General features: G+C 44.2%; 2 protein-coding genes and 1 long non-coding RNA gene across 11 annotated transcripts in view; 2 read left to right on the top strand and 1 right to left on the bottom strand.

Annotated features, from left to right (window-relative positions):
- ATP6V0A4 (ATPase H+ transporting V0 subunit a4) overlaps positions 1-13,367 on the top strand; it is a 72,864-nt gene extending 59,497 nt beyond the window's left edge. For 8 of the 9 annotated variants that reach the window (XM_082400284.1, XM_082400282.1, XM_082400281.1 and 5 more), the window contains 5 exons: positions 1,048-1,149; positions 5,502-5,630; positions 9,234-9,351; positions 10,925-11,096; positions 12,939-13,367. In XM_082400284.1, the coding sequence (XP_082256410.1) occupies positions 1,048-1,149; positions 5,502-5,630; positions 9,234-9,351; positions 10,925-11,096; positions 12,939-13,032 (615 nt within the window). In that variant the 3' untranslated portion in view covers positions 13,033-13,367. The remainder of the gene's footprint in view (positions 1-1,047; positions 1,150-5,501; positions 5,631-9,233; positions 9,352-10,924; positions 11,097-12,938) is intronic. The other variant, XM_082400279.1, reaches the window with a different exon arrangement.
- Positions 1-24,281, bottom strand: part of LOC309632627 — a 364,034-nt gene that overhangs the window by 325,095 nt on the left and 14,658 nt on the right. The gene's annotated exons all lie outside the window — the stretch shown is intronic.
- The window catches only part of SVOPL (SVOP like), a 78,848-nt gene continuing 72,566 nt past the window's right edge, over positions 18,000-24,281 (top strand). The window contains 3 exon segments of the mRNA XM_082400343.1: positions 18,000-18,714; positions 23,637-23,752; positions 23,930-24,021. Of these exon segments, the coding sequence (XP_082256469.1) occupies positions 23,671-23,752; positions 23,930-24,021 (174 nt within the window). The 5' untranslated portion in view covers positions 18,000-18,714; positions 23,637-23,670.

Here is a 24,281-nt window from a genome sequence, read left to right as displayed (position 1 = left end):
TAAATTTATTTAAAAAAAAAAAGTGGAGGAGGGTAGGAGATGGAGAAGATAAAATGTTTCCACTGTTATCGGGGTAAATCTTGTTACAATTGGGGTGATAATAAATTGTCTCACTGGGAGCTTGGCCAGAACAGGTAAAGAAATGTGAGGGCTCAAGAAACGTTTTCCCTTTTACTCTGAGCACCCCATTTCTACACCTTTTCAATGGCTCTGATGAAGCCTTCCCAGGAGTCCTGGTTCTTCAGACCATAGCAGCTCTGGGTCACTCCTCAAACCCAGTGACTCGGGAGGGTAGGGAAAAGAGTTGGGGGTGAGGATGTGAAAGGAAATATGTAACAGGATGGATGATAAAATGGGATGGCTCCTGGGCTTCAGTGAGGCATGAAGACCACAGACGCCTCACTCCAAAGTGAATTGTGACAGAGAGAGAGACAGCAAAAGAGAGTTCAGCCCAGGCGTCCCAGGACCCGTTAGGTAACTCACCCACAATGAGACTGTGTGCGTAGGGGACGATTTTTTTGAAAAAGGGAGCAAGAGGGCTTAGTAGTACTGGAAATATAAGTTACTGATGGGGACAGTAAGTTTGTGACTTAAAGTGACCCAAGGACTTTTGGTCACTCCAGAGTGACCAGTGCAGTGCCAGCCCTGCTCTTTGTCCAGGGCCAGGGCTGACTGTCCCCACGGAACAGAGTCAAGGGGACGAGAGACAAATAAAATTGCCCTTATGATGTGGCTCATGAGCACTTCTGTCCAATGACAGGCTCCACGTGGTGTGGGTGTATGGTAAGGGACCACTTAGAGAGAAAGGAATAAAGAGAGGGAGACTCCCGTGTCCACCATGATTGGCCCCCCCGCACCATCAGACTGACAGTTCTCTCTCTGCACTGGGAAGAGCCCAAGATGGGAGGGTGAATGGGTCCATCGCAAGGCTTTAGATCACTCCAGATAAAGTGCTGCTGAAATGATACGTATTTACCATTTGTATCATGTGAAGTGTGCTGTGCAATCACCTTGAAATGATAGGATCTTACGGTTTTGGTCTTACAGCAAGAAGTCCAAAGCTTCTTTGTTATTATGGCTTTGATTTCTGTGCCGTGGATGCTTCTGATTAAGCCGTTTATTCTTAGAGCCAGTCATCAGAAATCCCAGGTAAGCACCATCCACTTCCCTTCACTCACTGGGTAGGAATGTGGGTTCCCTGCAAATGTAAGTTGGGGTTTAGAGAGAACACCGCATTTACCAGGGCCTGAAGGACCTGGTGAGGTGAGGAACTGGCCCACCCCAGGTATGCTTCCTACTGTAGAGCTCAGCTTTTCCTTGGGGCTTTCTTGATTCCAGAATAATGGTCACATTTAAATCTTACGTGCTGCAAACTGTGCTTGGGGTGTGTGTGCTGAGTCAAGTGGTAGTTAATGACTCTTAAGGCTCTGAATGTGGTTGTTTTATTAGTTGAAAATAAGAGTCTTTTACTATAGTTTTAGTGTGTTAATGAGTATTGAAAGTTGTTTTCATCAGGATTCTAAAGTTGTGGGGAAAAAGATAAATAAAGTTGTGGGCTTTTACTGTATTATGTTACAGATGGTGAGAGGGAACTAGAGGAGGAAACACGTTTAAATAAGTCCGTTCTTGTTTTTCTGATTTTCACCCTATTGTCAAACACCAGTTTCAGCCCACTTCCTCCTTTTGTCTAAACTTCTCCTGAGCCTCAGGTTTACTCAGGGGGTGACGAAGTGTTTACTGTCAACCTAAATCAAATAGGATTTGGGAAGATTAACCTTCCAGGGAGCATTAGAGTCTAGAAATGACACACAGGCACTGTTTGAGATGATCGGTCTCTGCTTCCCTCTGTTAGTGTAAAATATTAAGTGGGCTATGCTGAGATCACGTATGTTTTAAGTGGTTGGAAATATTTTCAGATAAACTTTTTTTTCTAAACTCTGACGTGGCTGATGGTAGAGTTGGGGACCTAGGTGGGTCCAGGCTGGAGTTCAGGAGGTTCATCTCTAGGTGGCGCTCTCTTTCTAAATCACCTGCCTCTCCCACTATTTCCTGCCAGCCTTGACCAGATCCAAAACCTGTCTGAAATGTAATTTATGTGGGATATAACTACACAGGAAGGCAAACCAAAGAATACTTGTTTATTGTTTGGTTAATAGGTGAGAGACCAAGATGGTAAAGGAGAGTTGAGGTGGACCATTGTCCAAATAGGTGACTGGTGTTTCAAAGGAAGGTGGCAAATACCTTTCTGCAGAAATAGATGCAACTGTCTTTCTTAGAAACTCAACCTGTCCGTAAGTCGAGGACCAGGTTACTGCTGGCTCGCCTGAGTCCCAGGACTCTCCAACCATAGCTTGTCTTATTCTTTGCTCCACAAAAGCTGTTTAAATAGTGGCTGAGCCCAAAGTGATGGATTTCCCCCTTTTCCCCACGATGACTTGTATGACAGGGAAGGAAGTAGAGGTGCTTTTGTAGTCTGCCATCTTGGGCGATACCTCCTAGACTGACTCTGGGGAACAGGAGCTCCCAAAGACTGCTTGGAGGCCTGCCTCCTTGGCCCCTGGGATGTGTAGCTGTCGATTGATTCCTTAGGCTGCTGATTAGATGGTCCTTCTTCATGTTAGAAACGTTTCCTTCCACCTCCATCCAAGAGGTGATTCCATAATGGAATTACTCGGCCTCCTCTCAATTCCCCCTGTGAAACCTTAAAGAGACCCAGTACATAGAGATTATAAACAGACTTGTTCTGATGAGCCTTGGGGGGAAATGAGCAGAGGTCCCATCTCCTCAGGGTCCTCTGTAACCCTATAACCCTGGGTCCCTGCAGGACATGGTTTGGAAACCCCTTCACTAGAGGGCCACCTGTGATGTGGCCCTTTTGGCACGCACCCTGTAGGCAACCAGTGAGCACACATCTCCTCCCCAGAACCACTCATGCCAGACCCCCAGGCCGCCTGGACCACACACATTCTGCTTCCTCTTCTGACTTGCTGCCGTGGACCCAGGTCTCCTATCACTCCGTATCCCAGGTCACAGTGAAGTAACTTTGCATTTCTATTTAACATCTTTACATTTACATGCGTGTTTTCTATGCTAAAATTCATTGAAGTGTAACCTACACACATCAAAGTGCACAAATGATAAGGGCACAGATCAGTGAAGTATCATAACATGAACACATCCATGTGACCAGCAGTCAGATAGAGACGCAGAACGCCATCCGACCCTGAAGTCCCTGTGTGCCTCCTTCTGGCCACTGTCACCCCAAGGTCAACCATTATCCTGACTTCTAACACCATAGGTTAGTTCTCCCTGTTCTTGAACTTTATGTAAGTGGAACCATACACCACGCCTTCGTTTGGATCTGGCTTCCTTCATCCGGTGTTATGTCTGAGAGACTGTGTGTGTGTGTGTGTGTGATAGCCATGTATTACAGTATTCCCTTGCGTGAATATACCACAATTTGGTTATCCATTCATATATTGATAGTTACTTGGCTTTTTCCCAGTGTTGTTAGTAATTACAGATAGTGCTGCTGTGAACATCCTTGTGTCTGTCTTTGTGCACATGTGTTTTACGTGTTTTTAGAAAGTTGCAAGTAACTAATTTAAAATTGATTACTATTTTATTTCAGACGGCATCCAGCTCAAACATTGTGAGATGTTTAGTTAGGGGGATTGCAAAGTATATTTTGAATGGGAAGAAGAGTCAGTAAGATTCACAAAGTCCCAGTGTCACGCTTCTACACAGTTGTTGATGCTCATTTGAACCAATTTCAGGATATGACCAGAAAAGCCTAGCATTTAAAGATGGAAATGGAAAAACTGTCTTCTGTTTCTTCTTTGGTATTTTCTTCCTTAAGTTGATGGGGAGAGAAAATAGGATTTCAAGAAGACAAAGTAATGTTAACGTGAGCCCCATTCTTCACCATGGGGCAAGGAACCATGGGCCAAGGGGAAAGCCTTACCCAGAGTCCCCTCTTGGTACCCGGCACCCTGGAATTTCTGTCCAGATGGACACAAGCCCACTTCCAGGGCATAAAAAGGGCCAACCACAGCACTGGCCTGGGTACCACTGACCCTGGCGTGGCCAAGGGGCAGCAGCACTCCCAAGGAGGGAGTGTGGGTGGAACGTAGACATTTGGGTGGGAGTGTCCATGCATGTGCATGTGAGGCCACGGCCCTTGTGCTGTGAGATGAAATCACAGGTGAGAAGGGAAGGGGTCACACACCGGGGTGCAGGGCCAGCTCTCCCGTGCTGCCGTGTCCTGGTGTGGGATGCTGAATTTGAACCTGGCCTTCCAAGTTCTTGTGAGAATTTATTTATCAAGACAGAGGCCAGAACGTATTTTATTTAGGAGTTTGTTGGCTTGATTTATAACTTTTAAATATTTAAACATATGGCATGTGGGCTTTCATTTGTACCTTTGCCCAAAGATCTGCAAATGTTAGGTGCTGAACCTGCTGTAGGACCTGCTGAAGAAAGAAAGGTAAAGATACTTTAATGCCTAATTTGCAATACGCCACCCGTGAAATCATTCTAGGAAAAACTTTGGATGTGGGACATTAAATTTCACAGTGACTTGAAAGAAATATTTTCTTCAGACTCAAGGAGAAAACCAGGCCAAATTGAATGGTGACTACACCTAGATTTTTTTTCCTTGAATTTTTTTCTTAGCTATTTTCATAAAGTGATGTTTTTATTTTAAAAAGTATATATGTGTTGGAAAAGTCATTGTCTAGTCCGTTTGGGCTGCTGTAACAAAATACCACACATTGGGTGGCTAAAACAACAGAAATTTATTGCTCACAATTCTGAAGGCTAGAAGTCCAAGATCAAGGTGTCAGCATCATCACCTTCTTATGAGGCCCCTTTCCTGGGAAAGGGAAACTCCCCTTCTGGCATCTTCTCTCTGTGTCCTCACCTGATGGGAGGAGCTCGGGAGCTCTCTGAAGCCTCTTTTATAAGGCACTAGTCCCATTCACGAGGGCTCTACCCTCATGACCTAAGTGCCTTCCAAAGGCTCCACTTTCTAATACTTTCATCTTTGGGGGTTAGAATTTTAACATGAATTTTGTGGGGGGACACAAACATTCAGACCATAGCAGTCATTAATCTCTTCTAATTTTGCTTGTAGAAATCTGGCTGTTTGGGTCACACGACGATTGGTTTACTGTAAAGAGTGTGATTAATTTGGCACATTCTGGAACACCGTGGAGAAAAGCACATGCCCTGGAATTAGACTGCCTGGATTTGAATCCTGGCTCTGCCACTAACTAGCCTTACCAGCTGTGCAGTCCTGGGCTCATTTCTTAACCTTTCTGTTACTTAAGTTTACTTCTCTGTAAAATGGGGTGATAATTGTGCTTACATAAAAAGATTGAATAGAGGGTTTAGAACAGTATCTGGGACATAGCTAATATTTAATGAGAGCCTTTATTTTATATAGAAGTTTTGTCATTCTAAGGGTGAATTTGACACTGCATTTTCTTATTTGCTGGAAGCTACAGGCCTCCAGGATCCAAGAAGATGCCACCGAGGACATTGAAGGTGACAACTCCAATCCTTCAGTGACCCCTGGTCACAGGGCTTCTGCAGGTGCCCATGGGGCTCAGGATGACCATGATGAAGAGGTATTTGGGGGAGTTCCCTGGTGGCCTAGTGGTTAGGATTTGGTGCTGTCACTCCCGTGGCCCAGGTTTGATCCCTGGTTGCGGAACTGAGATCCCACGAGCTGCATGGCCAAAAAAAAATTGCTTATCTAAAGAAGAGGTAAGAGGTATTTGGGACTTGACACCCTATGAAGACTTCCAGTTTGTACAGATTCTAGAAGCCAGATCTAGTCAGGGATGATGCTCCCATATTTAACAGCCAGTAACGTGTGGGCACCAGCCAATCAGAACGGGCTTAGGCAGTAGAGCTGGGAGGGTCGGGAGGACCCTGCTGGTGGCAACCCTGTCATCACTGAGTCATGGGAAGTTGGGGAGGTCCCAGGAAGAGGGGGGCACTTAAGCTTACAGCTACTTACCAACCAATCAGGGAGCATTTTTAATAATTTCGCCCAGGTGCCGCTCTATCTGTGAGTATGAGGTGAATATCAGCCTCACGTTTAGTGACATAGAAGGGCCTAAATGTTACTAAGGTCTCCTTGGCTCAGAACTGTGCCCCTGGGAGTCTGCTAAATATATGATGATCTTTCCCATCAGTGACCCTCACTCATGAGAGCAGAGGCCAAGTCTGGTCCCTTATATTGAAGCAAGAAGTGGGTTATTTATTCCCAGTCCTCCTTCCCAACGTAAGCACACTCAGCACACTCAGACGCCGTCGCTGCCTCTGGCCTCAACCCTGGCTCAGTCTCTTCTTTGTTCACTTATCTTTGTAACACTGTCTGCCTCTCACGTGAAGTCACAAATTCATGTGTTCTTCTCTCCTCCCTCCCTGTCCCTTTCCATCCAAGGGCAGCCACTCCCCCCTCAGGAATGTACCATGTTTTCCCAGACAAGACGGCTGGCTGTTTTTATACCATGACTGAAGTCACCCACAGTCCTGAACCCCAGGCTGGGGGTTTTAACCCGAGGTCTCTTCTAATTCTGGAGTGGGGACAGGGTTCCTGAGGCCTGAGAAATGCTATAAATAACTCTGTCTGTGGTGTTAATTACTTAAAAAAAAACAACAAGTATTCATCTGCACCATTGAATAGTCAATTAGAATTAATGAAAAATCTGGATCATGGAAAGTTTTCCCAACAAGATTCCAGGTACAGAGAGTAACCCATATTCACGGTGACTGGTATTACTAGGTCTGTCAGACCTGCTGGAATGTTTTAGAATCCAACCCACACTTCTTCTGACTCATCAAGTCCCAGCCTGTCCAGTACAACCTTCCTCATCCATCCTCCTCGTGGCCTCGGTATATATCCGGTCAATGTTCACCTGCCACCTCCTTCGTGAACCAGCTGCCTTCACTGGGGGCAGCTTCGGGCTCCATTTGACGGCTCCTTCCCCCAGTACAATCATGCCTGGGTCTCCCAGCACAAGACACATACAGGCTCGACTCTGCTTCCCCCTCCAGGTCCTGTCCCACTTCTGTCCACACCTGGAGTTAGCCAAACTCCAGGTTAAGGGCCCAGTTCTCCAGACTGCCAAGTCTACCCAACACTTCTGACACCAGCCACAAGTTTGGGGGTCCCCTCAGACTCCCTCACGTTCAGTCATTTGTAGACAGCTCACAGAACTCAGGAGAATGCTATACTTTCAATTATAGTTTTACTTACAACAAAAGTCTACAAATCAGAACCAGCCAGAGGAAGACACAAGTAAGCAGAATCTGACACTGGGAAGGTTCCAAATGCAAAGCTTCTGTGTTCTTAGGGTTGCATGACTCTCCTGGCATTGACATGTGGCAGTATTATCGTATTGTTAACTCAGGACGCTCCCCTGAGCTTCTGTGTTTGATGTTTTATTGGGGTGTCATTATGTAGGTGTGATTGACCCAAGTGCAATCCAGGTGGTTGCACTCAATCTCCAGCTCTGTCCCCTCCCTGGCGATGGGTTTGGGTTGATAATGTGTGGCTGAAAGTCTCAACTCTCTAACCACGTGAAGCCAGCTCCCACTTAAACTACCAAGTGCCCACCATAGACACCTCATTAGGAAAAGTGGTGAGGTGTGGTCCCAGGGACGGACCATGAATATCAGACGTTTCTTTCACTTGGGAAATGCCAAGGGTTTAGAGGTTGCCTCCCAGGAGCCAGGGCAAAGCCAGACCTCTCTTTGGCTGAGGTTAATTCTTCACCAGATATTCCTCTGTTACTGTGACTCTCTCTACCCACTCTCTCCACCTCTGCCCATCCCCGCCCCTTCAGTTCCTCCCTGCTGTTTTCACTGATGAATGGGAGGGGGAGGCACTGATTTTGGTCTTTTCCTCATAGCATCTGACTATAACCCCCAGTGACCACAACCCCCATTTCTTCCTGGATATCCCTCCATCCTTGACGTCCTGGACCGCAGCCCTGTGACTCCTCCCAGTTCTTTGACCTTTTCATTTCATCATCAGTTTCCTTCTTTCTTATCTCTGAGTTGAGATGTTTCCTAAGGGTGGCAGTTCTTCTTTTCATGATCTTCCCCTTGTTCATCTTCTCGGTTCTCTTAGCTCCCACTCTCACTCCTCGCACAGGTTTCCAGCCCAGACTTTTCCTCTGAGCCTGTTGTGGCTCTGCTGGTCTGTGCTGAGAGATTCAGCCTGTATGGCCAGCTGTCACCTGCAACGCAACACATCTGGGAATCAGCTACTCCCCTTCTCCAATTTATTCATTTCTGCCAGTGCCATTCTTTCACCCATTCAGGCTCAGGGACCTCAGAGCCCTGTATGACCCTGGCCCTGCTGGGTGAGGGACCCTTCCCTGTGTTCCCACAACACCCCTGCGTTCTTGGTTATTGCAGTTCCCATGCTGATGTGTGCTGACTGTCTGTCTGCATCTTCTCCCTGCTGGACGGTGAGCTGCTTCAGGGCAGGGATGGTGCCAGTCAGATTGTTCACCTCATAACATCAGAGTACATGAAAGAAAAGAATGATCTACTGCTGTCTTTGCACTGTTCCTTTTCCCCTCATACCTGGATTACTAACGTAATCAACAAGTTGGCTTTTTTTGCTTATGGGCTATCCTTTCCCTGATCCATTTTTCTACCAGATTAATCTTGCCTCCAATATTTCTTTATTTTATTGAGATACTTTTACTTGTTCCTCATGATTCCAGGTGGTTTTCTCGATTGTGTCCATCCTTGCCTTTCCCACAGCTTCCACAGCTGAGTCTCTCCTCACCTCAGCAAGCTCCCAGTCAAGCCAAATGGTTTTTCTCCCAAACTTACCTTCATGATGTTCCCAACCACCTGCCTTTTCCTTACCCAGAGTCATTTTCTTTACCAGGAATGATCTGGCTTCTCTTTTTCCCTCCCTGTTCTTCACGGCTCAGCACAAATCTCAGCTCCCCTTACCAATCAAGCACTCTGCTGCTTTGAGCTCTTTTCAGCCATTTCTGGGAAATGTTACTGCACACACACCATATCCTACTTTGAGCTGCTCATTCTCTTTCTACAAGTATATTAATACCTATTTCCCCCTCATTCAACTGGAAATGTCTTAACAGCAGAGTCCAGGCCTTATTCGTCCGTTGTATCATTTGTAATACGTTCGAGTAGAAAGTACTTAATGAAATAGCATTACAAATTCTCTCTTTCAGTTCAACTTTGGAGACATCTTTGTGCATCAGGCCATCCACACGATTGAGTACTGCCTGGGCTGCATTTCCAACACAGCCTCCTACCTCCGGCTCTGGGCCCTCAGCCTGGCGCATGCACGTGAGTGAGTGGGCCGTCTGGCGGGGTCACCATCACCTGTCCCTTTGGAAACAGATGCAGTGTACTTGTAGGTGAAAGTGCCTTCTGGGTCATTTCTGGTGTGCTGGCCAGAAGAATGGCTCTTCTTTCATAGTAGAAGTGACTTTTTTCAGTAGGTCTGGCTTTATCTTGCTGGAATGGTTACCCTCTGTATCAGCTTCCAGTTGCTGCTGTAACAAATTACCACATATGTGGCAGCTCAGAACACTGTGAAATTGACTATCTTACAGTTCTGGAGGCCAGAAGTCCTATAAACAAGGTGTTGGCAGGTCTGTTTTTTCTGGAAGCTCTTGGGGAGAATCTATTTCCTTGCCTTTCCTAGTTTCTATAGGCCCCTTGCATCCCTTGGTATAAAGATTCAAGCCCCAAGAATGATTTAAGTCTGGAATCTTGACTCATCAACTTACTTTGTAAAACCCCTCTTTATTTCTGCCTGCTTCTCCAGTCTTGTCTCTTGGTATTTCCCTCCATGCCCCACTGGCTCCCGATTACCCCCACCCGCTTCCCCATTTCACGTGCAGTGGCCACAAGGAACTGCACTGAGGCTCCCAAAGATGCCACACTAGCTGGGCCCCTCTGTGTGTTTGCCCTGCAGCTCCCTTGCCTGTAAATTTCTTCCCTTCTTTAACTCTCTCCCCACCTGATGTCTCATCCTTCCTTCAGAACTCAGCTTGGCTAGCACCTTTCCCGGGTAGTCTTCCTCTCTGGTCCCCAGTCTGGAAGGTGCCCTTCCCCTGGGTTCTGGAGGTGCCCCTATCCTAGCACCGATTGTAATTCTGTCTCATTAGCCTGTCTCCCTACTAGACTGTCAGCTCCTGAAAGGCAAGGACCCTGACTTTTATCTCTGCATTCCCAGCACTGGGCATAATGCCTAGAATAGAGAAGCCAGGCCAAAATGTGTGCTAAAGGGATAGAAAGCAAAGCAGTGAAAGTGAGCCTGATTGTTGACTTACAGCAGAAAGACAAGTGCTCAGCGTTAGTGTGGTCTTGACTGCTCTGGCTGTGTTTGTTTCCTTGCACAAACTCCTGTAGTTACAGTATCTCCCTGGAAGGGGTGGGAGGTTCTCTGGTATCTCTTCTTATAAGGGCACTAATCCCATCATGAGGATCCCACCCTCATCTCCGAAGTACCATCACTTTGGGGTTAGGGCTTTAATATATGAATTTGAGGGGCTGGGGGAGAAACAAACATTCAGTGCATATCAAATCATAGTACATGTATTCTTTTGTGTTTTGCTTCTTTGGCATAAGATGATGTTACTCGGATTTATTCACGTTGCTGCCAGTAGCTATGGTTTGCTCACTTTCATTGGTGAATAATATGCCATCATATACTTGTCCTCTTGACGGAAGCTCCTCCAAAGCTGCGTAGACAGTCTCACGCAGGTACCCTAGGGCAGACATGACCGTGTTCTCCACCTGGGAGTGGAGTTACTGAGTCGTAGGGTGTGCAGGTCCAGGATTATGGTGTAAGAATAATCTGCATTTGCCAGATAAACCGTGTGGTTGAGAATGTTTCTCTTGCATCTTGCAGAACTGTCTGAAGTGCTCTGGACCATGGTGATGAACATTGGCCTTCGCGTGCAAGGCTGGGGAGGACTCATTGGGGTCTTCATCATTTTTGCCATATTTGCTGTTCTGACGGTAGCCATCCTTCTGATCATGGAGGGCCTCTCCGCTTTCCTGCACGCCCTGCGGCTGCACTGGTAAGAACTGGTTGTAGGGTAGGTGCTCTCAGTGTGCTCTAGGGAAAGAGGATGGGCTGTAGGGCCAGCCAACTGGGTTCAAATCCTGACCTGCTGTGTGACATTAGCAATTCACGTACCTTTTTGGAACCTTAGTTTAGTCCCTTTGTTGGTATGATATTAAATGATGTAATACCTGGGAGCATATATACATATACAGTGACTGCTCTGTAAGACATGTTAGAAATGTTCATTTGTTATTATAATTGGCTTCAAAATAACAAATGTTCGTTTGTTATTATAATTGGCTTTGACTGTTGGTAAGATGACGGATCTGAAAGGCTCACAGAGGGCAATGCTGAGCAAATCTGGGATGTCTGGCCTTTGTTGCTGAGCGCTGGAGTTATACCAACAGAACAGACAACTAAACTCTTTTTTTTTTCCTTTTAAAATTAATTATTTATTTATTTGGCTGCGTCGGGTCTTAGTTGCAGCTTGCGGGATCTTCGTTGCAGCATGCGGGCTTCTCTAGTTATGGCGCGTGGGCTCCAGAGCACGTGGGCTCTCTAGCTGTGGGGTGTGGGCTCAGTAGTTGCAGCGCACGGGCTTAGTTGCCCTGCGGCATGTGAGATCTTAGTTGCCCGACCTGGGATTGAACCTGCGTCCCCTGCATTGGAAGGCAGATTCTTAACCACTGGACCACCAGGGAAGTCACGCGACTAAACTCTTGGAAAGTAGAAACAGAAGGAGGGTACCCAGCAGGAGGAAGGCGCTCACTGGAGGCCCTTGACATTCACAGATGTGTCCAGAGACTGTCGGCCATCACTGGGCTGACGAATATGAAAACATTTGTTTAGGCTTCTCTCTCTCCCAAGTCACATTTCAGCCGAGAGTGTTTTTTTTTTTTTTTTTTCCCACACACACACAAGCTGTATTTTATTTTTACAAGAGATAAATAGACTGACACCAAGCATTGTAAATGGATGACCACAACAAAAGCAACAATGATTGCAATTACCAAACACGAAACACACTCATACTATGTCATAATATTGACATTCAGTCCAGTAATCCTCCACTGTAACAGCTCCTTTACTTTGCAGTGAAAATTGATTTGTATATTCTTTGCCTCTGAGTCCTTGTGGGATTTTTCAGCCGAGAGTTTTGAGTGTGCTGTGCACACTGAAGCATCAGGGCCCCTGTGCATCCTGAACCAGGCTGTCCTTAGCAACCCTGGGGCTTCCTCCCTCCCTCTGTGGCCACTGTTCAGAATGAAAAGGTTTTACACTTCACCTGTTGAGTTGAGAGAATCACAGGGTCCCCCGCCCCAGGCTATAACATCATTTCTCCCCGTGTCATTAAAGAAATGAACTCTGCAATATAATAAAGCAGAAATGATCATACATGATATCTGTTATGTAAGTTATAAAAATATAAAAGTCAAGGCTCTGGTGGTTCTGCAATCACGTAAGCCCCACAGTTTAAGATCAGGATGGAAATGAAAAACCTCGTACGACCTGGTGACACGCTGTCTCATCACCAGCTCCTCGGACTGTACTGCCTAGCAGGGGCTTCCCGGCTGGTGGGAGCTGGGGGAGGTCACGCTCTGGTCCTTGAGGCCACTAGCAAAGGCCTGGAAGAAGCGGGGTCGGGGGAGGGGAAGGTGTAAGAGGGAGGCAAGAGAAGGATTTAAAAAAAAAAGCTTCAGAGAATTCCCGTGGTGGCTGATTCCCGTGATGGCTGCCAGCCTGGGGCGCCTTCGTCACCTGGTGCTTGATTTTTACACATGCTCAGCTTCTCCCCTCCAGCTGCCAGCCTCTCGTTTATGTGTTCAATCCCCCTTCTCCTTGCCCCTAACAACAGGGTGGAGTTCCAGAACAAGTTCTACGTCGGGGCTGGTTACAAGTTTTCCCCATTCTCCTTTAAACAAATCCTGGATGGGACAGCTGAGCAGTAGCTGCACGTCTGGTGGCCGCAGTCACCTCTTCCATCGGTCACCTCCTGCACCAGTCTCTGTGCCAATGGAAGGAGTTTCGTCTTGTCTTTAACGTCAGCCTGCATAAGGCAGTCGATGGAATGATTGTTCTCGCTAACCGGAGGGAGGAAGCCATGTAATGTTATCTGTAAGCCTTGGGATTTGATATGACTTAACCATGTCGTAGAGAGACTACATAGGCAAGTCATTTCAACCTCATGAGGGGTCTTAATTGTCAAATCCTAGAATGATTGAGAAATGGGGAGAGGGGAGTGCCAAACTGAGGTTTTCTTGTAATTAAACTTCTGGGCCATTCACTTTGTTATTAAGGTGTCTTTTTTCAACATTAGTCTGTAAAATTTAACCTTGATAATTATAGGCCAAAGCTAACCAATAGAGTTACACAAAGTAACCCTAGAGAAAGGTTAGGGTTTTTTTATTCCTCATTTCCTCCTTCCTCAAATACCTTTTTTTTTCCTTGTCTGGGGCTAAGTTTTACAGGATTAGGGACTTTCTCAAGAATTTTCACTCCAGGTGAGGAAAAACAGATAATGTTCTCTGTTCAGATGGAGGGCTGGCCCTGGCGTGGCTCGAATTGTTAAATCCTGCCTGTGGAATGAAGTGTGACAACATGATATCATCAGTGATTTTGTTTATTCTCAGTGCACATTGTGCTGGAGTTAACTGGAGAAAGACATCTGTAGGCTTCAGCAAGTTCTGGGAAATGGCTTGCCAGAAAGGAGTCTGCCAGACAATCTACCCTGATGCACTCTGGGTCAGTCGGCCCCGGAGTCACTTCTTAGGCATCTTCACTGGCAAACTTCCAAGAGCCAGATGTAGAAGAAGATGTGTTCCATCGACTAGTCCGAACAGCCTGTATTCAGGTTAATTACCATCTTTATGGTAACTATACTGGTAGAATGAAGTGTCATTAACATTGGTGTAGTGCTTTACAGTTTACAAAGCAGTTTCACATAGTATCTAGCTTGTAATAAGTTTCCAGAAGATCTGACCAAATGCAAAATCGCCTTTTGGACAGATCTCTATTTTTTTTAAGCTCCCATCTGCCCCTCCGTGTAGTGGGGTTGACCAGGGTTCATGTTCAAGTGTTGTTGTTCAAACCCAAGGAAACGTCCATGTCACCTTCCACGTTGGTGTCCTGACTTGTGCAGCACAATTTAAGGCACAATCAGGTGCTCAGCAAGTATTCCTTTAATGATTAAAACAGGTTGAGCTCAAGAATGATATAGTTGGAGTCAGAAGACTTCGTATCTATGAGTTCCAACTCTGATACTTTATCACGTGTGCCCTTGGGCAGGAACTGGAGTGTCCCACACATTGCTGGGGGTCAAAGAGCACCAAGCATGGATGAGGTACTCAGCCAATGGCATTGATCGAAGAAAAGGACAGACTAAAGTAGTATGTAAATGGTTCTTGTAAGTCCATAAATCCCCATGCTGCCAAGGTCACCAGAGAGTTTCAGGGTTCTCTCAGCTCATCACTGCCCTTCTCAATGGCTATCTAAAACTACGCTATGCCTAGATGGGTCACAGCCTTTTGCCGTTTAATTCTAAACAGTGATGGCTGTGAGAAAAGGCATGAAAAAACAAAGCTGCCCTCTGCCCCTTGCTTGCCAAGACCCCTGTTCTTTCAGAAATCCCCGGCCTTCTTGAGAACGACATAGTAGTTTCCTCCAAGGATTGGCAGCCTCTTTCTGTCTCGATGAGAGATGTAATTTCCCCTTTACAAAGGGATTGGGTGAAGGGCTGCTGAGAAGAGGGTGTGACCGGCATGTCACTCAGTCGCCCAGGATGCAGGGTTGTTTCTTAAAGAATCCTGTTCACAGAACTAAGCTGAAAGGGGAGGAGAAGACCTGCGAGCCAGGCTTCTTGGGAAGGGAAGTCCAGAAGCCCCCAAGAGGCCATCAGTGGTCCAACTTCTGTGTAAGACTCAGCTGCAGTAAGGAAGAGCGGAAGAGCCCGAAACTGGAAAGCTTTCCAGGAAATATAGGAGGTAAGAAACTCCGACAGGCAACGTAGATCTGGATTTACTTTTTCTGCTCTGGGGGCCAAGGGGATTTGACCATTAGTACTTGGCTGAATACAGATGGAGTATAAAAATTTCGCTCTTCTTACTGATGATATTGCAAAACAAATTACATCACACACACACACAAGTTCAGTTTTAAAAAGTTCTACATGGCCCAATTATTTTTGGCTCAAAAATTAAGTGTAGCAAAATGCAGTAGAATAAAATGTCCATCAGTTCCTTAGAAATTGTTTGAATGAAGCCTGAACTCCATATGAGCCCTTGAGTTTCACAGTAAATCCCCAATATGTCAGTTCTTTGAAGGCAGGCAATGGTTACTTTCCGATCGTAGTTTTTCAGGAATGATAGTGGGGGATGTGGAGTGTTCTTCCCCATGTTAGTCCCTATTTTCTTGAATTGGTCTGACTGGTTATCCATCTATCCATCCCTCCATGCATTTATCCATCCATCCATCCTCTTCCTAGGCTAGAAGGGATTTAGAATGACTTAGGGAGCCAAAGAACAGAAGATGCCAACTCAGCTTTTCCAACATTCTATTTCAGCGTTGAGATTACAAGCTCTGTCTCTCAGTAACGTTCCTCATGTTCGTCTCCAAAATATTTTGTCCTCTTTATAAAAACTTTTTTAATGAAACTTTTGGCTGAAACTCAAGAAAATTTAGTAAGAGAATACTTTTCATATCTGTTAACTTTGAGTTAGTATTCGAGTATCCTCTTAATGACTTGGAATGAAAGCCCCTTTATTTTTTTTACTTATTTATTTTTAATTAATTAATTAATTAATTAATTTTTGGCTGCGTTGGGTCTTCGTTGCTGCCCGCAGGCTCTCTCTAGTTGCGGCGAGCGGGGGCTACTCTTCATTGTGGTGTGTGGGCTTCTCACTGCGGTGGCTTCTCTTGTTGTGGAGCACGGGCTCTAGGAGTGCGGGCTTCAGTAGCTGTGGCACGTGGGCTCAGTAGCTGTGGCATGTGGGCTCAGTAGCTGTGGCCCGTGGGCTCAGTAGTTGTGGCCCACGGGCTCAGTAGTTGTGGCATGCAGGCTCAGTAGTTGTGGCACATGGGCTTATTTGCTCTGCGGCATGTGGGATCTTCCAGGACCAGGGCTCGAACCCGTGTCCCCTGCACTGGCAGGCGGATTCTTAGCCTCTGCGCCACCAGGGAAGCCCTGTAAGCCCCTTTATAATTCACAGATGTGAATAACAAAATCCTGACAATATCCTATCAACAACCCTGCACCCCTATAACCAACATGCCCCCACCAAGGAATCCTGTGGTTTAAGGCCCCGTATAACCTACTAGGGCAGGAATGAGAACTTTCTCTGTTGCGGGTAGTTTATATGTTTGTTTTTTCCATCCCTTGGCAACCTCCCCTGACATTGGGAATGCACCTGAGCCTTGACCATCTTCAAGGGCTGGGCATGAGAAAGATTGATGTTACAGTTGGCGAAACTGAACGGGTTTGCTCCTCTGAGTGGAGTCTGGGTCACACGTGACTGCCAGCTTTTCTGTCCACCAGCACCGCACCCCTGCACCAGCCAGGCCATTCCACGTTCAGAAGGTTTTTCTTTCTGTAAAATATGCTGGTTTTACAATTGAAAGCAATGTAGAACAAGTGCGTTTTTAGTGAAAAGTACCCGTTTTGTTGTGCTCTTCATAAGTGTAAGGTGACTGGGTTGGGTGGGTATCACTGTTACATATCTGATTAGAGAGGTTATTTTCGGTCTTATGTTCCAACAGGCATATGGCACATGTGAGGGCTTCCTAACACCACTTAAGCTGACCCTTGAAATTTAATCAATCTATTTTAGAAAACAAGCAACTTTTTTTTTTTCCCCCAATTTGGGTGGTTTTTTATTTGAGTCCAAGGTGTTTTCATGTTGGCCAAATATTAGCAATAATTGCCTTTGGAGAGATATACATTTGATAACTCTGTAGATGCCTTAAAAACTTACCCTGAGTGTATTTGATTTGTGCTTATGGTGAAATTTTAGAAGTTTAGTTGATACCTTTATTCAGAGATGAGAAACAGTACTACCATGAGTGCTTATGTTGCAGTGAGCACTGTGCCATATTATACAAGCATTATCTCATTTAATCCTCAGAACACACTTAAAAGAAGGAAGTTTATCAGTTAAAAATCACACGTACCTGGCTAGTCCGAGCGTAGTGGTGTTTACAGTTGATCACAGACAGTTACAGATTTCTTTGTTCCTTCTCTACTCCCACTGCTTCACTTGAGTAGCCTAAAGAAAACACACACACACACACAAAGAGAGAGAGCTTTATTTTTTCCCCATGGAAAACATGTCTGGAAGTGAACCGTTCAAGGTTGTAGGAGAGCTCCACATCATTGTCGTCAGGTCCCAGGCTCTTTCTAGCTTACGCTCTGCCAGTCTTAGCCGAGAGTTTCCATCTTTCCAACTTCACATTTGTATCACCACCGAAAATGGCTGCTGAAGCGCCAGCCATCACGTCTCCATGATCCGGGGAGGAGGCAAAGGGGCAAAAGAGGGCTTTCTTAGAAGCTCTCCCTAACAACTTCCACCTGTATCTTGGTGGCCACCCCATAAGCAAGGTCCAAGGGAAGACTTGTTACTGGGAAGGCAGCAAGCTATTTCTCCCACAGGTAGCTGGTATTATTTTTATTTTCAGATGAGGGAACAGAAGAGTCTCAGTTGCAGTCTCACCATGGCCACTGACTTCCTTCCTTTTCTCCCTCTCTTCCTCCCTCCTTCCTCTCTCCCTTCCTTCCTCCTTCTTCCCTCCTTGTCACCTCTAATTCCTCTTCTCTCCTCTTTTCCTTCCTTCTCTCCCTTTCTTCATCCGTCCCCTTCCCTTCCCTATTCCTTCCCTCCTTCATCCCTCCTTTTCTTCTCTCCTCTCCCCTTCCCTCCTTCTTCCCTCTTTCCCTCTTCCTTCTTTTCTTCTTCCTTTCTTCCGTCTTTCCTTCCTACATTTATTAATTTAGTAGGGATAAAAGGATACCTAAGGATTTTTATTACTCTAACTTTGTCAGTTATTACAGAAGATGAACAGTTTTCCAGTTTTGTTTGCAATTTCTATATCCTCTTGTGAATAACCTGTTCATATAAGGTTCCCATTAATCCATTAGGATCTTAATTTTTTTTTCTTGTAATTTGTGGTTTATATCTACTACAGACACCTACTGCATATATAATGGCTATTCTTGTTCTTTTAATTTTCGAAATTGTGGTAAAATACACCTAACGTAAAATTTACCATTGAGGCAATTTTAAAGTGAACAGTTCAGTGGCATTTAGTTTTACAATTTAGTTGCACAATGTTGCGCAACCACCCACCGCTAGCAAAGGCTAGGCACCTTGTGGACTTGTGGCCAGTCAGTGATTTGATTGTTTCCGGATCAAGTGCCCATCCTGACCCAGTAGGTCCAGCCCAGTGATAGAGGGCAGGCGGGGCTCATGGCACAGGGGACAGTGGCTTATGGAGCATTGTGACACATCAACTGCGCATCTTCATTGGTTCCTTTCTTCCAGAAAGAATTTTCATAGTAACAGACATAGCCTTTCTAAAAATTCAAACAATGCAGAAAAGTATAAAAGAAGAAAGAAAAAGCCACCCCAAATTCCATCTGCCAGGTAATTCTTTCCTTACCTTTTTCTCTTGGTCAAATCTTCCTCTTCCTTCAGGTCTCAGTTTTTCAGGAGTCGCCTCCCTGGGTCCCAGGACTCGGCAAAGCAGGGCCTCCCTTACGTTGCCAAGCAACCTCTGCTACCCTTGGGACCATGTGGTTCCCACCTGAATACTTGCCTTTATCCCCCATTAGACTGTAAGTGCTTTGGGGGCAGGAACCCTTTTCATGATATTTTATTGTCTGATACATAGTAGTGTTCCATAAATATTTGTTGAAAGACAAAACACAGTTTCAGACATCTCTCCTGAAATTTCTATGCAGGTATGTATTTAAATGAGATTTTATGAATGGGATCATTGTATACATACATTAGGTACATACATATTGGAAAATGCTTTTCAGCGCCAAATAGCCTTTCACCTAAGAGCTTTTAAATGGCATTCTGTTGCAGGAGTGTATTATAATTTGTTTGGTCACTTCTCTACTGGTGGGCATTTAAGTGGTACCCAATTCTTTCATTGCTGTTGTCAAAACAACAGTGTGTTGAGCTTTCATACACCTTTATCTTCATTCACCTTTTTGATTACCTCACTAGAATGACTCCTAGGAGTGAAATTGCTTAGTCAACATTCTTTCATCTTTGCCTAACTGCCTTCTGGAAAAGTTGTAGCCATGTACCCTCCCACCAATATCAGTGCCTCTTTCCCTTACAGTGGGCACAATTGATCTTTAAGGTTTTTGCAAATCCAATAGAGGAAAATAACCCACTTTAACTTGAAGGCATAGTTCTCTTCATATTATGGAAACCAAATAATACGAGTCTCTTCAATCAAGAAACATGAAATCGCAAATGTGAGCCTCCCTTCCTGTGATCAGCTTGTTTCTTTTCCTTTTTTTTGCCCGTGCCACTTGGCTCATGGGACTTTACTTCCCCAACCAGGGATTGAACCCTGGCCCTCGGCAGTGAGAGCGTGGAGTCCCAACCATTGGACCGCCAGGGAATTCCCTCAGCTTTAATTGAAGAGAAACTGAAGCAATTATCTTGGACCTAACACCTTTCTCTCCAGGCGCTCTGTGATGAATCACTTCTCTTTGCTGATAAGAGAAGGAAAGTATGTAGGGTATTTATGACCCCTGGAGCTACCTAATCAGTTAAAACACACACATCAAGTTAAAACTTAATAGTAAGTGGCAGATTTCCTGGGTTTCTTTTCTTGACACTCAATACTTTAGCAAGCAGACTTGCTGGAGATTGTTTTATTACTCTCTAAAACGTAAGCCTTTATGATTGTCAAAATTGTAAAACATGTTTAGACTGCTATGAGAAGTCATAAAACTTGACTGGTAGAAGAGATTGTGTTGATTGAATATTGAATTTACTGTTAAGCATTTTAGTTGTAACTGAACTTAAGATGAACTTATTGGGATTTTAAAAAATTATTTTCCCACCAAACTAAATTCTTTTATTCTTTAACACTAAAAATGGCCAGAATCACTTTTGGTTTTTACGTCGGCTACTGCGATTGGCATGACTATTCTTCAGAAAAAAAATGGATGTAATTTATATACGATAAGATTCACCATTTTAGAGTGTATAATCCAGTGATTTTTAGTATAGTCACAAGGTTGTGCAATCATCACCACCATCTAATTCTTACTGAATGACCTCATTTTCATATTTTGATTAAGTTAGTGGTTTATCATCTCGAAACATGATAGAGCCAATTTTTAATGTGTACTGAAGTCCTTTTTATAATCAAATTAAGCTGATTTTTCTCGTAACTACTTTATTTTAAAAGTTACCAGATAAAGAACACCCCTCCAAAGGGTATTTGGACTTCTGGAAAGGGAGCAATAGGATTTTCTAGAACAGTGTATCTTTGTGAATTTCAGCCTCTCAGATGGGCTGAGAGACCAATCATTTTTACTTTTTCCACTCTGTGAAAATAACAGCTTTTTGTACTTTTCATGGTCTCCCTTGGGAGAGGGGATTTCATGAACTCATTTCTGAGCATTATTGATTTCTCTCCCATCTGGGAATATTTGTGTCTCTGTGACAGTGTTTTAAGAAAACAAATAATATCTACTTTACAGTATAGTTGTTTTTATGTGTATCTTTTGTGTCCTCAGCTAGATTAAAAACTTCTTAGGGAAGGGAACACTGTCAGACCCTCCTACAAAGTCTTCACAGGAGCCCACACAACAAGATACAGAGCTGGCACTTGGCAAACATTGATGACCTTGACGTGCTTCTCTACAACCGCTCTGCAGCTATTTCTATGTTCTGGGGAAAGGGGATCTTTGAGTTCTGATTCTGCTGCTTCCTAGTGGTCTGACATTGGAAAAGTTACTTAAGAATCTCAGAACCTCATTTTTTGAACTATTTATTTTGAAAAATATTACACATCTTCAAAAGCAGAGGATAGTCAAATAAACCCCCATGTATCTGAAACAGGAGGGAAGGAGGCAGGGCACAATCTTTGAAAGAATGACATAGCCCGAGGACATGACATAAACTGATTAGAACCAAATGGGTCCAAGATGGCAGACAAGTTGACTGCACTAGACCTTGAGCCTCAGTACACACTCACATCAGCAAGCTAAATGACACACCCAAAGGCGCCATGACAGTTCCAAGACCGACCATAACGGTCAAAAAGTGGGCGGTGGCCCAGTTCCTGGAAATCCCCGCCCCTTCCCAAAATAGCTGGAATACTCCTCCCACTCATTAGCCTATGAAATTACCCACTCCTATAAAAACTGACAACCCCATACCCTGGTGCCTTTCTCACCTTCTGAGATGGCCCACAGTCTATGGAGTGTGTTTCTCTCTAAATAAATCCACTTCTTACCTATCGCTTCGTCTCTCCGTGAATTCTTTCTGTGCTGAGACATCAAGAACCTGAGCTTCATTAAGTCCTGAGACCAGGTGTGTGATCTCAGTTGGAAGACTGGGTTTTGGCTGGGTTCGAGTCCCGGCCACATGGGTTCAAGTCCCAATCTGAGGTGCATGGTTTCATACCCACTATCCCCTTCAATAATTTTCACCATATGGCCATTCTTTTTTCATCTATACACCCATCTCCTTCTTTTGCACTCTATTCCCAACCCACCACTGAATTATTTTAAAACAAATCCCAGACATCAAATTTCATCTGTAAATATTTCAGCATGTATCTCTAAAATATAAGGATTTTTTTCTACTGTGGCCATAATATCATTGTCACACCTAATGATGTCATCAGTAATTCCCTAATATCATCAAACTTTCAAACTTGCTTGCATTTCCCTGATTTTCTATCATCTCTTTTTCATCTCATTTGCCTTCTTGTTGTTGTTTTACAATTGGTTTGTTTGAATGAGGATCCAAACAAATTAACTCGTTTATTTGGTTGGTTTGTCTCCTTTCTGTTAGTCTATAGGTTCTCCTTTCCTCTTTTTTTCTTGCCATTTATTTATTGAAGAAGTTGGGTCATTAACCTGTAGAACTTCTGGCATTCTGGATTTTTCTTATTGCATCCACATGGTATAGTTTAACATGTTTCTTCATCCCCTGTGTAAACTGGTAGTTAGAGCTAGGGGCTTGTTCAGATTCAAGTTCAATTTCTCTTGATGAGAGTACCTCACTGGTGATGTTGTGTATTTCCTTCCTCCTGCATCTCATCAGGAACAACATCACATCTGATCATCTCTTTCCGTGGCATGAGGAGCCATTGTTGGGTTCAGGTGTTATAAGTCTTATCCATCTGAGTAAAGTTCTCCCTCAGCCTTTCACCTAGTAGTTTATCAGCCATTGAGGGTCATTCCCTGGGTCCATTATTTCTTTAGGAGTTGTAAAATCATAATTTAATTCTATCCTTCTTTAGGATGTTTTAGCTGAAATTAAAAAATACTTTTCTTTCACCAACTGTTTGTTTACCCTGAAATACAGACAATCTGTACAAGAAAGGCAAGATATTTACTAGTTTTCAGAATAATGAGTTGGTTTCTTAGTATTCTCCAAAGGTGATCAGTGAGATTATCATTTTAGTAATCCTAAAATTTTGATGTCTTTGATGGGCTTCAGTTCTTTGCAACCATTCTTCTTTGTGTGTGTGTGTGTGTGTGTGTGTGTGTGTGTATGATACATAATGAACTCATATTGCTATTTGCAATTCTAAATTAGGATATAAAGTCTTTATATAACTTCTTTGATTTTTGTATCTTCTTTCTCTTACACTGAAAATCTTGGTTCCTAATAATAGTAACATAATTGCTTTATCCTACAATATGTACTAGTATCAAAATAATGATATCAACATTATTACTAACAGTATAATTACTGAGAACAGACTAGGATATCTGTTTATCCCACTAGGGATGTAGAGTTAAATTACTATGTTAAAGCCATTTGAAAAAAATTTTTCACTAATTTCAGCTTTCCTTGTTTTATTTTTCTCTCGATTTTTAGGGTTAAGATTTTTTTTAGGATTAAATACCCAAAAAGGGGTGGGGGGGGGAGATAAAAAGAAGTGCTCCGTGGGTTTCTGTCAGAATTAAATGAAAATAAGGTGAGAAAGCACGCTATAACATATGATTACACTGTAAACCATAGGATCTATGAAGATGTAAAGCATTGGCTATTGTGATTATTTTTCTGTAGCAAAGCCTACCTTCATTCCCAGTCAGAGGACACTATTGGTTAAACTGTCAAGAGCTCACCTGGCCCCCCTCTACTAGCCACCAGGGCCCAATTCTCTCATTTGGCCATTCAGTCTCTCCATGATTTAACTTGTCCATGTTTCAGGTTTTTCCTTGTAAAATAGTGATAAATTATAATACCTACTTCACTGATTTTCTGTGAAGATTAAAGGAGAATATACACTAGATTTTATTTCCTTCTTCCTTCCCCTGTTTCCGGCATTTTCCCTCCCCTGTTTCCTGCAGGGAAGCCGTGTGGGGAATTTGAACCATTTAGAAGATGGCAGCCAAGCGGACAGAGCCTGTCACCATCATTAGCCTTCGGGAGTTGAACCTGGGGACCCCAGAGCCACAGCCAAAAGGTAAGGGGATCATAGAAATCTCTGGTCCTCAAGTTACCATTTAATTCCCCCTCTTCCCTGTATTTACTATTCTTACAATAACAAATTGGTTTTGCAACATCCTCTGGGGTGAGTGATAATCTGCAGACATTCCCTTCCCACAGAGGCTGCTGCTTTCACTTTGCCTTTCCTTGTTAGAGTCAAAGACATTCACCGTGGAAGATGCCGTGGAGACCATTGGATCCGGATGTTTCCACGTTGCCCTCTTTCTGATCGTGGGCAGCACGGGGGTGAGTGCTTGGAGATCCTCTGAGTCTCCGAAGCTGATTCATCGTTGGACATGAGTCTTCCACTTGCCTCCAGCTCGGGGTTGTCCGCTCAGGGAGGGATGTGAGAGGGAGCAGGAACCCTGTGGGGTAGATAATCCCCAAGTACTTTTCTTCCACCTTTGGCAGTTGTTTGGTTATGAGCAAATGAATATGTGTTCTATCTTCTGGGAATTCAATACCCTTTTTTTTTTTTGCTATCTATAGAACTTTTATTTCTCCTG

Source organism: Balaenoptera borealis (assembly GCF_965194805.1).
Source record: "Balaenoptera borealis genome assembly, chromosome: 7".
Lineage (NCBI taxonomy): Eukaryota > Metazoa > Chordata > Mammalia > Artiodactyla > Balaenopteridae > Balaenoptera > Balaenoptera borealis.
The sequence above is the reverse complement of the archived record's forward strand: the minus strand, read 5'-3'. Positions and strand labels throughout refer to the sequence as shown.